Raw genomic sequence first — 18,794 nt, forward strand, 5'->3', positions numbered from 1 at the left:
CTGAGTATATTAACAATAATAACTGTCCATACATACAAGCGTGTGTTCACAGGCACACTAATTATTATTGGGCACTGCAATTAGAGGCAGAGGTATTTTCTCGCTGATGAAAATGAAGAACATTGCGTGTGTATAGTTCATCATGAGAACGCTGGACATTCCATTAAAAATCATGTGTCCATTTAAAATACAGCCTTGCACATATCACACAAAGAATGTATTCACAATCCTTTCAAACAGTAACTGGAAGATGTTTTATGGTCTTTAACAAAGTAACAGCATTAACATTACATTTATATCATATTTTAAATATTGCTGTATGGAATAGTTGTCACATTACAGCTGGTAGAACCACTGAAGAATGTTTTAAATTTCCTACAAAACTTTGTCATGTAAATGTAACAATATTGTAAACAACAATTCATAATTAAATGTCCAAATGGTTCCACCTAACCTAAATCAAAACAATGCATTAAAAATTAAAACATTACAGTAGACATTGCGGCTCTCAAAGAATATTGTGTAGTTTGGAACAATAGTTTTGTTTCTTCATAACTGTCCAGATCAAGAAGATAAGACTTTCTGAAATACACTGTAACAGATAAAAATACATGGGAGTGGGTTAAGAAAATATTGGGATTAAACATTGATATGTTCCGCTCTATATAAGGAGCTAGCGGTTATAGCACAGGACGAGGTGAGGGTGTGTTCCTTTCCTAAGGGGATTGTGCGCCCATAATAATGCTTTTGTGGCAAACAGGTACTGAGGCTGTGTGCTCATATAGAGGGCTATAAGTCTCCTGTATGTAACGTAACATTTTAGAAAGCAAGTCACCCGACTGATTGTTTCACTGATTTGTGGATAAAATCTCACCCAGTTGCACAATAAAGATTGATGTCTGAGCCTTAGTATGAGAAATTATGATAAACAAAAAATTATATCACTGTATAATTGCTATGTCAGTGTGTTTTTAGGTGTCCCTAGACAGGGCCGAATCTAGGAGTTTTGTCACCCGGGGCAAGGCCATAATTTGGCGCCTCCCCAAAAAAAACGACAACATACAGATGGGTCAACATACATCTAGCCTACTTGCACATTAAACAGCCCTTCTAGTCGCGCCATGGCGTGACTCTATAGTGCTGAGCGTCTTTTCGTGTGTAGTTTTACCTTCAAATGCATCTTATTCACACAACGATGCGAATAGATAGCACAAGCAGCTTCTGCTGATTAAAATGATATGCAGCATATTGCCTATGTTCTGTGAGCAAGTGCAGGTGTATCTGCATGCGAAACGCTAAGTTACAGTGTCAGTGCTGTAACACTGTAATGTAGTGTTTAGCATGCAGATACACCCGCACTCGCTCACAGAACATAGGCTGCATATCATTTTAATCAGCAGAAGCTGCTTGTGCTATCTAGTCACATTTCTGTGCAAATAAAATGCATTTGAAGGTAAAAAGATGCACGAAAAGACTCTCAGCGCTACCAAGTCACACTAAGCTCCCGCGTTATGTGTGGCGCGACTTGTAGCGCACGAAGGATAGATAAATGTGGGCACATCTGTAGAGGACGAAAAAGGTGTGTGGTTTTGTGACACAGTAATGCCATTATAACACATTATGCCACACAGTAATGTCCCTTTTAACACATTATGTCACAGTAATGTCCCTTACAACACATTATGCAACACAGTAATGCCCCTTACAACACATTCTGCCACAGTAATGCCCTTTACAACAAATTATGCCACACTAATGCCCCTTATACATTAAGCCACAGTAATGCCCCATATACATTATGCCACAGTAATGCCCCATATACATTATGCCACAGTAAGGCCCCTTACACATTATGCCACAGTAAGGCCCCCTTTACATTGTGCAACAGTAAGGCTCCTTACACATTATGCCACAGTAAGGCCTCTTTTACATTAAGCCACAGTAAGGCCCCTTCTGCCTTTTCTTACCTGCCAGGGCCGTGTGGTGGGTGAGCTCAGGATGGCGCGGGACGGGGCTGCCATACGCTGGGGAACTGTCAGTACTGCAGTCATTGTAATGTGGCGCCGCTCGCAAACCAATTGGAGCTCACAGACCTGCAGCCTCTGCTGATTGGCTGTCGGTCCGCGAGCACCGATTGGCTTGCGACTGGCACCACATTAGACTGACGGTGTCTCTGTGTCTCTCAAGGCTGGGATGCGGCTCCAAACCCACAAGAGCAGCAATCTAGCCTCCCTGCAGCCTCTCCCTTGCACCCCCTCAAGTCCGGCACCCAGGTCACGTGTCCTCTTAGCCGCCCCTAGTTGCGACTCTGCCCTAGATATAGTGCTGCACATACGGTCTTCTAAATAGACAGATTAGGATGAATACAAGCAACTGTGAAAGGGATTTTAACATACATTCCTGTTACGTCAGACTGCCTGAAAAAGTTGGGGTGATGGCAATCATAACAGATGGTGAAAGAGAGGGATCTAGGGGCTAGATAATGAGGGGGTGGGTGACAAGAAGAGAAAGGAAGTCTAATGGACCACGTACCAAAGATAGAAGGCTTGCATATCCACTACAAGAGTACTGCGGCTTTGCTCAGTGAAACTTGAAGGATTCTCATCTCAGAATAACGTCACCATGCTACTTCCAGTACCAAAGAGATATGTGGGAAGCAGAATGGTACAATTCCTGCACTGGTCTCCAACTCCACAGCCTACATCACACTTCACTGGGGCACTAAGGAATCACATTTCAGGTATTTTTTGAATAAATGCCACAAAAGCCTCTTCTCTGATAAACTCTAATTATAATCCTCTTAGAAACAACAATTGATGAATCCATTTATTCCCTGGCTTTTGTCCAGTGAGAAAAGGTTCATTAGTTACCTGATATCAATCGTGCCACTTTTGTCTTTGTCCAGGAAATCTATTAGTTCCTGTACTTCCTCCTTGGACATCATGATACCAGTGCTCTACAAGGGTAAAACACATTATTTTGATGCAAATAAATAAGACTTAAATCTAAACAAAATGTTATAAATAAAGTGTAATAGAGTATGCTGACACTATAAATGTTAGTAATAAAAATAATAATCATAATAATAATCATAATAAATCGTTTCTCAAGCTTGAAATTAAATACCAGGATATACAGTATTTATCATACAAAATAAAATTTCCAGAGTCCCTGTGCCCTCCCCTCACCTGGTCTCTTCCCAGCCTGTGTGTGAGGGGAATCCGTATGAATGACCGCCTATGACCGGCGGTTCAAATCCCGACTCCGGAAGACCAGCAGGACTGAAGATCCCGACGGGGATTAAGCTAAGTAAAACTAACCCTACTCCCCCCTAAACCTAACCCGCTGTTAGGGGTGCCTAACCCTAACCTCCCCCTAGTGCCTAACCCTAAACCCCTCTAAGTGCCTAAGCCTAACCCCCCTGTCCCAGCAGCCTAAACCTAAGTCTACCGGGGGGGTGCCTAACCCTAACCTCCCCTTCCGCTAGCCTAACCCTCCCAGGGGGTGCCTAACCCTAACCTCCCACCGGGGGGTGCCTAACCCTAACCCCCCCTTCTGCTAGCCTAACCCTCCTGGGGGGGGTGCCTAGCCCTAAGTCCCCCCCGGGAGCCCCTAACCCTCCCTTCCCTATCCGCGTCAGCCGCCCGTCTTACTTTTGTTCGTTATGCCGGGTGCCAGGCTCCCGGCGTAGGGATAATGATAGGCATCGGGATTTTGACACCTATCATTAGACCCCTGCCTGGATTTGACAGTCGGGAAGCCCGCGTTCGGCATTTCGAACGTCGGCTTCCTGACTGTATCCCGTGTGAGGCTGCAATGTCTGCTAACAGTGTGTATACCCAGCTTTAGAGGCATGCTGTTTATTCTTGTTACAACCCACCAGATTATAATTGAAATGAATCTTAAATGACTGAGGGGTCTATTTAATAAGCCTTTGATGGACATAAAGAAAACGGAGATAAAGTACCAGCCAATCAGCTCCTAACTGCCGTGTTACAGGCTGTGTTTGAAAAATGACAGTTATTAGATGATTGGCTAGTACTTTATCTTCGTCCACTTTATCTCCATCCAAGGCTTAGTAAATAGATACCTGAATTTGAAGTTACTATTTAATGCTTTCCAGTAAGAAAGAAAGTGGTTTGGTTTAAGATTTGTTGATAGTGGTTTGCTTCAAATGCTTTTTTTATTGTTCTTATAGTGTTAGTGAGGCTCTGCTGGTACATTGATATTTGTGTCTCTAATATGAACAGAACTTGAAAATAAGATATACAACCATTGACAACTCTATGGGCTTTTAATACCATTGTGCACAGAGCAATGTTCTGCTGTAACCAATACTGTAGTTACTAATACGATAAGCTAATGTAGTACTATTGGGAGCTGACACCTGATCAGTTGCTAAAGGGTACACCAAATATTTGCTATATGCACTATGCTGGTAAATAAACCCCTAAGTACTGAAACTTATTTTCAGACATCTCTTTGTCGAGATTTTAATTTGAAGATAAGTGAAATGTAAAAAAAAACACTTTTAGCTCGTTGCTGCCTGTCTGCGTTTTATTATAGATGTGTTCTGACGTTACTGACAACCAATGTTAGTGTAAAAAGAAGACAAATAAGGGGTTATTTATATCGGCTCTGCACAAAGCTTAAGCCGTTTTCTCTGTGTTTTCATGTCAATTGTGCACCACAAATTGCAAAAATAAAAATTTTTTTTGATGGATTTATGTATTTTATTTCAGATAGAAGTGCATTTGACACCACAATCTTCCCATACCAGTGTAACAGAAGGGGCATTTTAACAAAAAGGGGGCCGATGTGCCCTCCTGTCTGCATGACAAAGAAGCACTGGTGCTGCCTTTCCTCCCTCATAGATAAGAAGCAGGGTGATGGTGATAGGCACTGTGCCTGAAGGGCACGCCTAAGGCATACTGGCCACTGGCACTGAGCCTGCATTTACACTTACACAGTCTGCAATTGAGCGCAGTCCATCTCTGAACATTGTTTTTCTTACATAAGATGGAAAGTTATGTTTGAGCATTTTCTACCTTCCACACACCTAGGCAGACTGAGAACGTGCACCATCATGGCAGTGGCGTAACTAGGGTATTTGGAGCCCAGGGCAAATTTGAAAATGGAAACCTCCCCCCCCCCCCGCTCACCACTATGTGCGCGCGCGTCGAAAAATGGGTGTGGTCACATGGTGCGTGGCCACTGAAAAATGGGGCGTGTCAACATGACACACCCCTTTCTTGTCACTGGGAACATTTTTCCATTTGCACCTTAATGCAGTGCCCCTTATACAGTCCCCCCTATGCAGTGACCCTAGTAGTGGTCCCCCTTATATAGTACCCCCAGTATACAATGCCCCCAGTAGTGGTCCCTCTTATGCAGGCCCCCAGTAATGCTCCTTATACAGTACCCTCAGTAGTGGTCCCCTTATGCAGCCCCCGATTAGTTCACCTTATACAGGCCCCCAGTAGTGATCCCCCATATGCAGTGCCCCTTACACAGTTCCCCCTGTAGTAGTCCCCCTTATGCAGCCTGCCATTAGTTCCCCTTATACAGTGCCCCCAGTAGTGATCCCCCATATGCAGCCCCCTAGTAGTGCCCCTTATACAGTGCCCCCAGTAGTTGTCCCCAAGTAGTCGTTCCCCCTATGCAGTGCCCCCTGTAGTGGTTCTCCCTTTTCAGGGCCCCCTGTAGTGGTCCCCCCTGTGCAGTGCCCCCAGTAATAAGCCCCTTATATAGTGCCCCAGTAGTAGTCCCCCTTGATGCAGTGCCCCCAATAGTAGTGGTCCCCCCAGTAGTAGTCCCCAGTAGTGGTCCCTCCCAATGCAGTGCCCCCAGTAGTAGTCCCCCCTACACAGTGCCCTTTATAGTGGTCCCAGCAGGAGTCCCCCTTAATGCAGAGCCCCCTGTAGTAGACCCCAGTAGTGGTCCCCCCCCAATGCAGTGCCCCCAGTAGTATCCCCCCCAAGTAGTAGCCCCCAGTAGTGGTCCCGTGCCCTCCCTTGAAGCAGTGCCCCCAGTAGTAGTCCCCTCTTTAGTAATAGTCCCTCCCCCTGTAGTAGACCCCAGCAGTGGTCCCCCCCCCGAAGCAGTGCCCCCAGTAGTATCTCCCCCAGTAGTAGTCCCCAGTAGTGGAACCCCCCCCTGTAGCAGTGCCCCCAGTAGTAGTCCCCTCCTTAGCCTCCCCCCCGATAAATACACACTGAAATGACACAATAAATGAGTAAAAATTCTTACCTGAATCCAAGCTGCCGTCCGCACTTCAGTCCTCCCGGGCTGGCGCGCTCTGCATTATAGGAGAGACGTCATGATGTCATGACGTCTCTCCCATTACCCACTGCCTGAGCCGGAAGGAGCCGGCTCTTGCAGTGGGCGCTGCGGCTGCAGCAGTCAATGAGCGTCTATCTGACGCTCATTGACTGCTGTTTGTAACACACACATCGCCGCCAGCGCTGGCGGTGATGTGTGTGCAGCAGCAGCCAATGAGAGTCTGTCTGACCTCATTGGCTGCTGATTCACACACACACATCGCTGCCGCTCGGTGGTGATGTGTGTGCAGTAGGAGCAGCAGCCAATGAGAGTCGTCTGACTCTCATTGGCTGCTGGTTAACACACACATCGCCGCCAGCGCTGGCGGCGATGTGTGTGTCAGCACAGCCTGAGCCCGCCAGCCTGCCACTCTCCTCCTGGCACTATTGGGCAAGCGCTCAGGGGGAGGGAAGGGTCTCAGCTGTGCAGCACAGGACCAGCGCTGGGAAGCCTAGCGCCGGTCCGGTGTAAATGTGTAGTGCTGACCGCACACACTGGCTAACTAGGGCGGGCCGGTACCGTGGCCCAGGGCACGTGCCCCGCTCGCCCCGCCCTAGTTACGCCACTGCATCATGGTAATAACCCATCTAGACACACTGATGCAGAACCAAGGAGTTTTGTAGTGTGCATCCAGAGTGCTTCAGAAATAAGGCCCTATAATGCCAATTTTGTAGTGGATCTTGATGTTAATATGGTATATTTACTTGTTTAGAAGATGTGTAAATAGGAATTTAATAGTTTTTTGTTCCATCACAGGTTATACAATTGGTGTTTTCATTTTATAACCTACAAGAAACAGCTTTAGGCAAAACTCTATCTCATTGTTCTATTGTAACCTGTAGAACAAATAACTGTGAACTTGCCATTAAATCCCGCTCAAAGTCTTCATGCGTCATCAGTGCACTTGGATCATACTTTCCCCCAAACAATTCAGCCAGCTGCAGGTTATTTTCCTTTTCGTATTGTTTAACTTTATGCATTGGGTCTGCCTGAAACAAGTAAGCACACAGGTGATAAATAATAAAGTCAGAGCACAACTGCCAGATAAGCTGCTGAGTCTACTGATTACCACTGCCTGTTATTCAGTCTGTTCATTATTTCATAAGGTGCATACACACACAACGATTTAGTAAATGAACGATTTTAGTAAACGATCTTCGTTCATTTTTTCTAAATGTAATGAACGATGTTTTTGAACTACAAACGATTTTTGCATATTCCTTACTGAAAATCGTTGAGTTGGTCAGTCTGACTGAACTATAAACTACAAACGTGAATGCGCATGAACAATAATCGTTCGTTTTAACTCAGAAAGTGAACGATTTCTTCAACGATTGAACGATAAGCGATATCGTTATCGCTTTATAATTCAAAAAATCGTGTGTGTATGCACCAATAGAAATAGCAGGTGAAAAGACCTAATTATTATTGTGTATTGTGTATTATCAAATGTAAAATCACAGTACAATTTTGACCTCTGATACACAGAATGTAAGTTGCTCAATCAATGTATTGGCCCATCACATGTGCATGTAAAGCTGCATACACACACAACGATTTTTTTTAATGATTATCGTTAAACGATATCGTTTAACAAAATCGTTCACTTTCTGAGTCAAACGATGAAAGATAATCGTTCATGCGCGTTCAAGATTTTCACTAAGGAAATATGCAAAAATCGTATGTAGTTCAAAAAAATCGTTCATTACACTTTAAAAAATCTGACAGATAATCTGACAAAAAATCGTTCAGAAAATTGTTGGTAACAAAATCGTGTGTGTATGCAGCTTAAGGGAGGGGTTAATCTAGACAAGATGGTGGCCTACCCTATGTTGGTAGATGTACTGTATGTAACTGAGGACCTCATTCAGAGCCGCTCGCAAAAAGCGAGCGCTCGTTCTGAATGAGGGTGGACGCTTTTTTTTTTTTTAAAGGCCAGCCTCCTGGCCGCTTACTAAGCTGTGGGTGACCACCCACAGCTTTTGCGAGTGGCCACGTGATGGTTGCGACCATCGGGCTTGCGACGAGACCCTTGTGGTAGGGTCTCATCTGCCGCAAGCCCCAGTGAGCTTTCGGCTCTAATAGAGCCGGAAGCTCACTACTGACATCACTGGTGATGGCAATAGGGCAACCCACAAACGGCAGGCGTTCCTTCAGGAACACCTCCATTTGTCCAGCCACCCACCCCACCCCACTTACAAAACGGGGTGAGCTGTCGATCAACATCGACAGCCGCCCCGTTTGTAGTGAGCCCCAGTGCAAGTGAATCTTTCACTCCCTACTGGGCTTCCGCACGCCGCGAGTGCGCAATGCACAAACATCGACCAGCTTGCGAGCGCATAGCGCTTGCGAGCAGGTCTTTTGCATTTTATTATTATGTAGGATGCCAACCTCTTTTGTTGACCCATTACAGTGTGCTGGGTGAATTTTTCTTTTTTTTTCCTTGTCTAGATTATCCCCTCCCTTACACGCACCTGTGGTTGGCCAATAAATGGATTGAGCAACTTCTATAGTGTGTATCACTTTTCTGAGGCATGTATGGAATCAGTAGATGGAGGGTATGCTGATCTTTGTAGTGTCATATTGTAGGATCCTGGGGAGCATCCAGGTAAGTTAGCTCTCAGTTTACAAATACATAAATGTATAATCCAAAGTGGTGCTATTATCATATAGTGTAGGACCACCAGAGCAGAGACGCCTTGCCATGAATTACATGTTGCATTTTATTATTATGTAGGATGCCAGTCTCTTTTGCTGGCCAATTGCAGTTTTTATCTTCTAGATTTAGTGCTTAAACACCTTATAATCTGAACATTTAGCATAACCACTGAATAACGAGAACACTGTGCAATATGGAGCCAATAGATTCAAATAATTTGTTTATTCTTTTATTTCAAATTGGGGACCATCTGTATAAAGTGTGCTAAATCTGTCTCCTTAAAAAAAAAGAATAATAATTTTTGTAGCAGATTGTACAGGTTGAGTCTCCCATATTCAAAATACTTGGGACCAGGAGTATTTTGGATATCGGAATATTCTGTATTTTGCAATATGTGCATACCATAATGAAATATCTTGGGAATTTGACCCAAATCTAAACACAGAATGCATTTACACTGTATCCGGAAAGTACTCACAGCGCTTCACTTTTTCCACATTTTGTTATTTTACAGCCTTATTCCAAAATGGAATAAATTAATTTTTGCCCTCAAAATTCTACACACAATACCCCATAATGACAACGTGTAAAAAGTTTTTTTGAGATTTTTGCAAATTTAATAAAAAAAAACAACTAAGAAAACACATGTACATAAGTATTCACAGCCCTTGCTGTGACGCTCAAAATTGAGCTCAGGTGCATCCTGTTTCCACTGATCATCCTTGAGAATGTTCCTGCACCTTACCTGTGGTAAATTCAGTTGTTTGGACATGATTTTGAAAGGCATACACCTATCTATATAAGGTCCCACACTTGACAGTGTATGTCAGAACACAAAACAAGCATGAAGTCCAAGGAATTGTATGTTGACCTCTGAGACAGGATTGTCTCGAGGCACAAATCTGAGGAAGGGTACAGAAAAATATCTGCTGCTTTGAAGGTCCCAATGACCACAGTGGCCTCCATCATCTGTAAATGGAAGACGTTCGGAACCACCAGGACTCTTCCTAGAGTTGGACGTCCGTCTAAACTGAGCGATCGGGGGCGAAGGACCCTAGTCAGGGAGGTGACCAAGAACCCGATGGTCACTCTGTCAGCGCTACAGCATTCCTCTGTGGAGAGAGGAGAACCTTCCAGAAGGACAAGCATCTCTGCAGCAATCCACCAATCAGGCCTGTATGGTAGAGTGGCCAGATGGAAGCCACTCCTTAGTAAAAAGCACGTGGCAGCCTGCCGGAGTTTGCCAAAATGCACCTGAAGGACTCTCAGACCATGAGAAACAAAATTCTCTGGTCTGATGAGACAAAGATTGAACTCTTTGGCGTCATTGCCAGATGTTATGTTTGGAGGAAACCAGGCACCACTCATCACCAGGCCAATACCATCCCTACAGTGAAGCATGGTGGTGGCAGCATCATGCTGTGGGGATGTTTTTCAGCGGCAGGAACTGGGAGACTAGTCAGGATAGAGGAAAAGATGAATGCAGCAATATACAGAGACATCCTGGATGAAAACCTGCTCTAGAGCGCTCTTGACCTCAGACTGGGGCGACGGTTCATCTTTCAGCAGGACAACGACCCTAAGCACACAGATAAGATATAAAAGGAGTGGCTTCAGGACAACTCTGTGAATGTCCTTGAGTGGCCCAGCCAGAGCCCAGACTTGAATCCGATTGAACATCTCTGGAGAGATCTGAAAATGGCTGTGCACTGACACTTCCCATCCAACCTGATGGAGCTTGAGACGTGCTGCAAAAACGAATGGGCGAAACTGCTCAAAGATAGGTGTGCCAAGCTTGTGGCATCATTTTCAAAAAGACTTGAGGCTGTAATTGCTGCCAAAGGTGCATCAACAAAGTATTGAACAAAGGCTGTGAATACTTATGTACGTGTGATTTCTTCGGGTTGTTTTTTAATTAAATTTGCAAAAATCGTAAAAAAAAAAAACTTTTTACAGGTTGTCATTATGGGGTATTGTGTGTAGAATTTTGAGGATAAAAATGTATTTATTCCATTTTGGAATAAGGCTGTAACATAACAAAATGTGGAAAAAGTGAAGCGCTGTGAATACTTTCCGGATGCACTGTATGTTTTATATACACCTTATACACAAATTTCAATACTTTTGTGGCTCAAACAAAGTTTGTGTACATATGACATTCATTTATGTTTCATATACACCTTATACATAAAGCCTGAAAGTAATTTTATACAATAGTTGTAATAATTTTGTACCTTAAACAGAGTTTGTGTACATTGAACCATCAAAAAGCAAAGGTTTCACTATCTCAGTCATGCCAAAAAAATTCTGTATTTTGGAATATTTGGATATGGGAGACTCAACCTGTATATCAATTATAATGACTACGAGATGTTCATACTGTATAATGAGACCTTGGAGGCAATTGGAACTGGTCTTACCTTTGGAAAGGGTCTTTTGAACATCTCAGAATTTCCTCCAAGTTTGATAGACAAATTTGGCATAGATGCTTTCATAGTGTTGTACAGATCATCAAACTGTTTATTTACTACAATATCCTAAAAGAATACAAGATTAAAAAAAAAAGACTATGGTATGCGCATGTATACAGCATGACTAAATGAAGCATTATGTAGTGATAATAGTGTCACTGTTTAAGACTGATCATTAAACTGGTGTCATCCACCATTCAACATCTAATTACTGGACTTTTGTTAACGCCAGTTTGATCTGTTGTAAAAGAGTGTGACATGATGAGGGGAATTCAATTAGAGGCAAAGTTTTCGCCTGTCCGACTTTTCGCTTCATTCGCCTGTTTCAGAGGCAAATTCATTCCGTGCTCGTCCCCGCTTTTCGCCTAATTCAATTGCAAAACAGGGGAAAACAGAAATAGGCGAATGCGGAACAGGCGAAAAGTACTGAAAGAATTGGGGAAATCAGTCTGTACCCCAGAAAAAGATACATTAACATAGGGAATCAATATAGATGTGTACTAATAGCCCTAATAAGACTATTTTGGGTACTTAAGTTGTGTAAATTGCTTGCTATTAGCGTCTTTGTAAAAGTGGTGAAGAATGGCATAAAGCTGTATATTTTGGTGAAAATAAGTAGTCCTGTCAAATTTGGGGTATTTGAAAATGGGTGCTAGCATGTTTTTATGTCTCTAAAGTGAACTTTTTAAAAACATGAAAAATCCACCTGCTATCCCAAAAACACCTGACCCATACTTGGGGACCCCCAAGAAGTCTATTTCGCTACTTCTTATATTTCTCCTCCCACTTTTTAAATTTTCACCCCAAAAATGACATGTCGTTTTGGGGTGTTCTTAGGTTTTGTTTTTTTCAGATTTGTCCTTTGGGGGGCGCTGTCCCAAGGGTTTTTTTGCACTTATTTTCACCTGCTATTGATTGGAGAATCTTTTTTGGAGAATTGTTTCCGCTTTTTTTTCCAAAATTGTCCTGGAAATGAATTTGGCGAATTTCTTTTAGGTGAAATTTTTGCAAAAAAACAGGCGAAAAAGTCTTTTCATCTCTAATTGCATATGGCTCGATGCCCCTTGTCTAGAATATTAAAACTCATTTGTTTACTTAGAAAATAATTAAGAAGTTGCATACTGCCATTTTATCCTGTGATATTTCATCCCAAATCACTGATTTATTATTGTAGATTATAACAAATATCCAATTATGATGATGATGATGATGATGATTTCTAAGTTAAAAAGACACATTTTTTAAAAGTTAGAATTATTTGGATTTAGTCACAACTATATGGTGGGTTAAATGTAATCCTGCAGACACTAGTTTCTTTAGCTGCAGAAATCAATGATAAAAGAATATCTTTGCTAAAATAAAAGGTTATTCTATTATAAAAGTGCGACAAAACTATATAAAGTTATAATATTTTATATTCTCCACCAGAACCTGAGAAGGGGGCAGGTGCTACCATTAGACAGCTTTGGACAACTGCCTAAGGACTGGCCCCTGGTGCTGATGGTGGCCGCAGCCTGCAGAATTTAGCAGGCGTTGCTATCCCTGTCACCCCTCATAGCACACTACACTGCCAGCCAAGGTCTTAGTGCAGGTCCCAGTGCTAGCGAGTGGTGGCCACAACAGCAGCACTGATACCCCAGGCACATGACTGATGTGCACTATGACGTAGGTAGCCAGTGCGGCGCCCACCACCCGCTCTCTGCTCCCCAACTCTAGTAGTCTCTTATTCCTTTCCTGATCAGTGGCGGATCCTCCCACCCCTTTCAATTTGGTGGCAATTTTTGTTTTTCTTACAAACTGCTGGCATTGGCGAACTCTCTGTATGCTGCGGATCAACATAGTGGATTCAAGTCCTATCCCCAACTGTGTGGATCCCTCATATTCCCCTGATGACAGGCAACATGTTACAACATTTAACCAGGGTGGCCAATGCCACATGTTATGTGAGCACTGTAGGACTGAATGTAACTGATGTGACCATGACCGTCCAGCACGGAGGGGGGCACAAAGTATCACAGACCGCAGACACGGTCTCCAGCGCAGCGTCGTGAAGCCTCCATTGTGGATCTCCATAAATTCGGCAGGACAAGGCCCATGGACAGAGCACTGCTCCATAAAATCAACATCCAGAGGTGAGCAGGCTGTGGATCTGCAAGTCTGGGTTGTCAACTACTTTTGCCTGTCCACCATTAGTGGTACTACAAGTCCCAGCATACCTTGTCAGCTTGAGAGTTCCTGGCATGTCATGAGTTGGTGAATATATATATATATATATATATATATATATATATAATATGTTCCCAGAGTACTTGGATACTGTCTCTGTGGTATGGCAGTCAGTGTGCACTGGGATGCTTGATGCTTTCTGTGTAGTATGAGTGTCACTAGTAGGTTGCTGTCTGTGCAGTATGAAGGTTATTGGGATGCTGAATTTGCTGTATGGCGGTCACTGCAATGATGTCTGTATTTTATGGTGGTAACTTATCTAAAGAAGGAACCCCTATCTAGAAGGCAGCATTAGGTGTATGCACCAAATGGATGTAGTCAGCATCTCGGCGTGCGGGTTGCCGACGGTCTAAATACTAGCGTCAGGATCCCAGCTCCAGTATCCCAACCGCCGCCATCCCGAAGGTAAGTATAGGGGGTTAAGGGAGGGTTATGTTTAGGGTTAGGCACTAGGGGGAGGGTTAGGTTTAGGGTGCAGGGAAGGGGAGGTTAGGTTTAGGCACCGGGGAGAGAGGATTAGGGTAGGGGTAAGTGATAGTATACTTACCTTCGCATGCCGGTATTCTGACTGTCGGGATGCTGCTGTCGGGATATCTTGACCGGCGGCATCCCGACCGCCGGGAACCCGTACCCAACCCGCACCAAGACAGCACAGTCAGGTATTCTGTAAGTAACGGATTATCACAAGGGTGGTGTTGTGTAGCTTAGACTAGGGTGCCTTGAAACCTTGCACCGGCCCTTCCTGAGAGATTTTTTTATATAATACATATGTTTTTTTGTTAGAAAGACATATTTCTGATCACTTTTGACTTGCTTTATAGCTCTTTTACAGAAGCATACTGACACATTTCCCTTTACTGTATACAAACTGTGTAGTAAGCACCTAAGGAAACCATACTGAAAATAAAACAGCTTTGATCCCTTCAGCAACATGAATCATCTATTTACACAGGTCAAAAATCTGAATTGCTCCTCACATTGTTGACTATTATTACCTGTCTATCTGCCCCCTGCCTTTAAGACTGTAAGCTCTCACGAGCAGGGCCCTCTTCCCTCATATACTTTCCCTTCCCTTGCTTCTACCACCATATACTCCCCACTGCCTACAACAGCACCCAACCTTTGGATTCTGCCACCCTGCTGCCTATTCTGGTCGGGTAATGGATAGGCCCCTTAAGGCTGTTTACTTTTCAATTTATTTTGCTTGTGTAAACAAACATGATAGTGGTGTTATACTGTATTTAGCAAACATTTATAATAATATTCTTACAAGGATCATACACGAAGAAAGCTTATAGAGAAATTGGGGTATGACATCATAATAAGAGTATTGGGGATGGGATTTAATTAACCGTGATAAAAAAAAAAAAGAAAGTGTTAAATTAATGTGCATAATGCCTGTTAATTTCAATTAACGTGTGTATGCGCGCTCCCGATTAACGTGCAATTCAATTTGAATAGGCTTATTCTAATGTTTGCTTGTTAAGTCTTGCTGGTAATACTCGCATTAAGTGTGGGTGAAAATGGGGAAATCAGCCTATACCCCAAAAAATGCAAAGTAATATTGGATAACAGTATACAAGTCTGTTAGTGGCCAAAAGCAAAGTATTTGGGATTCTTAACATGTGTCAAATGACTGTTATATGCATTTTTCAAAAGCAGCGAAAAAATTATAGAAAGCTAGTGTTTTTCTGCAAAATATATTCTCTAGATAACTTTGGGGTGCATAAAAATGCCTGTAAGATATTTTTGTCATTTTAAGACACTTTTAAAAATGTGTTAAAAAAAACACCTGTAACTCCCATCTGCAAGCCTAAAAACACCTGTCCCATTCATATAGCAACCCCTTATACCTGTACTACATCTTGTAACCCATTATCCTGCATTTCGCAAAATTTCACCCCAAAAATTACATGTTTTTGGCTAAATGAAGCTAATTAAAATTGTATAAGTGCCTAATTAATGATTAGAGAGGGTGTCCCAGCGGGTCTGAACCAAGGGCCTGATCAGAGGCACTTGCTATTTGCGAGCGCTCGCTCTGAAAACAAAATCCGCCTCCAGGGCGCTCGCATAGCTGTGGGTGACCACCCACAGCTTTTGTGAGCAGCCTGGCGATGGTCGCAATTATTGCAACCATCGGGCTTGCGACAAGACCCTTGTGGTTGGGTCTCTGTTCCCGCAAGCCCGAGTGAACTTCCTGCTCTAATAGAGCAGGAAGTTCACTACTGACATCACGAATGATGTCAGTAGGGCCGCCCACAAACGGCAGGCGTTCCTTCGGGAACGCCTCTGTTTGTCCAGCCACCCCCCCTCCCCACCTACAAAAAGGGGCGAGCTGTCGATCAACATCGACAGCCGCCCCGTTTTGTAGCGAGCCCCGGAGTGAGTGAAGTTCTCACTCGCTCCGGGGCTTGCGCATGCACTGGCCGACCATTGACCCGCTTGCGAGCGTTAAGCGCTCGCGAGCTGGTCTGAATCAGGCCCCAAGTCCCCAGATTTGTACCTTAAAATAGGAATTTTCACAAACTTTTCACCTGCTCAGGAGGATGCAAAAAACAAGTTGCGTTAAACCCTATTCAGAATTAATGCACGTTTACTTGCAGGCTAATTGAATAGCTCGAAATTCATTTCACCCATAAAAAAGGTCACATTTACACGCAAATTTTGGTTATCGTGGTTAACTGAATTCCCCCTTTCGTGATATGCAAGTGGCGAGTGTTATTCAAATTAACAACAATCCAAGAACAAAGAGATACACTTTGTGAATGGGGATTGGAAATCTGAGCAGCAATGCTAGGACATATTATTTTACAGCAAGAGTACCACAAGTAGGGAAGAATTAATTACAAACCAGTAAACAGTATATTTATTTAAATAAACTTACAAAAAAACACAGGGCTCTACAACAAAAGAGATAAAATAACCAGGGGTGTTGCTTACATCCACACCTATCAATAAGAAAAACTAGAGGTCAGTAACAGTCAGTCATCATCCTAATGGTGCATACACACGGTCCAACTTTGCAGGACGATATGAACAATCATTATATCGTTTACTTTTTTGCATTGAACGACCAACGATGTGCGTGGCCGTATGGACAATAACGATATCTGAGGTCGACCATACATTCAGGCCAACTTGGTCGATATCATCATTTAAATACTGTCATATATCGTTCATGATCGTTGATGAAATTGTTCAACGATATCGTTCATTTTTAAAGTAGAAAAAAATCGTTCAACGATATCGATGATTGAGCAAGTTGGGCCGTGTGTATGCACCATAACACTACAGGAGTACACACATACCAATGAGTTTCAGATTGAGCTGGACTGTAAAGCACTTGCAATCACTGAGCAGTTAGTAAGAGTTAGTAGAAAGTACTATGTGTCAGTAAATATTGTAGCCATCAGTGTTTATAAAACTGCTAGATTTTATTTTCTAAGGTTGATGAACTTGGTTTCTTTGTTTACCACTTACAGAGAAATCCAGTAGCTCTATAGCGGACTCGCAGTTTGCTTGGATTGCCTTTAGCAGAGCAAAGCAGCCTTCACTTTGTATTGGATTTCTGGCCACCTGCAAACAGTTGAAATAATATTAAACATTGATCTGATTATTTCACTTAAATACTGCATATGATATGTACATTTAAAAGGAAAAAATACAATTAAATAACACAACTGTGTAAACAAAATATAAAAATGTAGAATTTCCGTGATCTAGCTTTATGCAATATTACTTAAAAAGCAAGTTAAGCCAGTAACTAACATCACGGGACATCAAAGTCTGTTTATTACTGAGCTGAATAATACCTGAAATAATGTTGTTGCTACTTAACTAAATATGCCCACCATTCTCTCTGCCAGCCTCTGCTACTGGCTGCCAGCTGAACAGGGAGTCAATAAGCATCATTTATTAAAATGCAAAACTGAAACACTAATGCTGTTATGTCACGTGCCTATGTATGGACAAATTCACCCATTGTTATGGAGAAACATAAGGCTATGGGGGTCAAAATGATGATGTTTGCAGGTGTGCAAAATGTAGCATCTTATAAAGGGAGGAGCTGGGCGGAACATGGGTGCACTGTGCTGAGTGCATGCTGGGAGCATATTAAAGTACACGCATGCAAACGTGATTGTTTTGTGGGACTAGATAATCGGAGAAGGTACATGATTTATGGATGTGGTCCTTGTTTCTCAGGTATGCAGTAGGTGGTATTAACCTGGATCTTTCATCCAGTGCAATGGAAAAGGCTACAACATGTAAGACAGTCCTTATGTCCCATTACTCTCATGAGTAATATGAACTAAATGAGGCTAAGCCAAACAGAATTAAAGTATAATAATGAAATGTTGCTGTGAATGAAGGGGGTGGAATAAAATTGTAGTAGGCTAAGTGAATTTCCTTCTTCTTAACAACTCAGCACAAGTAGGGGCAGATTGATTTTCCAAGGGCAGTTCTAAAACCTAAAATGTGAGCGTCACCTATGACAGCACAAGGTAGACGATTTTGTGCAAATAAAATAGATCTGCATACCAGCATGCTTTGCACTTTCATATATGACTGGCATACAGAGAGAGTCGCTCTTCAGAAATGGATTGTGTGGCTTGTATGCTGATCAATGAACTCTGCGCTAAGAGGCTGACCTATATGGCGGAGCATGGATATAGCTAGAACTGTGTTGCTCAGTATATGTATGCTCTGATGTTTTCTTATATGCTCCATGTATACAGGCTGTTTTACTTGCATATAGACTGGTAATAAATATTGGCAAAATACCAAAATAAACTAAATTTACATTCTTGTACATTCAGCCCTGAGATTCCCCATACATACGTACACTGCTTACCTTTAGTACTCTCAATGTCTTGTTTTCTTTAAGACACAACGCAACACGCACCACCCCTTGTAAGGCAATACGGTTATTGCTTAAAAATACAATGCACAAAATATGTTTTATTAAACATTTATTACACAGATGTCTAGATCACTCTACAGACTAGTAAATTACTTGTTTGACATATGAAACTCTGATAATCTAAATGAAATTCGAAGGTGAAAACCCCAGATGATCCACTCACTATGGAATATTGTGTTTGCCCCTGATAAGAAAT

General features: G+C 42.7%; 1 protein-coding gene across 2 annotated transcripts in view; it reads right to left on the reverse strand.

Moving 5' to 3' along the window:
- Positions 1-251: 251 nt before the first annotated feature.
- LRRC74B (leucine rich repeat containing 74B) overlaps positions 252-18,794 on the reverse strand; it is a 69,184-nt gene continuing 50,641 nt past the window's right edge. For both annotated transcript variants that reach the window (XM_088465555.1, XM_088465552.1), the window contains 6 exons: positions 18,530-18,608; positions 17,158-17,253; positions 11,401-11,517; positions 7,185-7,310; positions 2,871-2,956; positions 252-592 (listed from right to left, as the gene is read on the reverse strand). In XM_088465555.1, the coding sequence (XP_088321681.1) occupies positions 565-592; positions 2,871-2,956; positions 7,185-7,310; positions 11,401-11,517; positions 17,158-17,253; positions 18,530-18,608 (532 nt within the window). In that variant the 3' untranslated portion in view covers positions 252-564. The remainder of the gene's footprint in view (positions 593-2,870; positions 2,957-7,184; positions 7,311-11,400; positions 11,518-17,157; positions 17,254-18,529; positions 18,609-18,794) is intronic.

This window comes from Taudactylus pleione, unplaced genomic scaffold, assembly GCF_031769625.1.
Source record: "Taudactylus pleione unplaced genomic scaffold, aTauple2 ptg000062l, whole genome shotgun sequence".
NCBI lineage: Eukaryota > Metazoa > Chordata > Amphibia > Anura > Myobatrachidae > Taudactylus > Taudactylus pleione.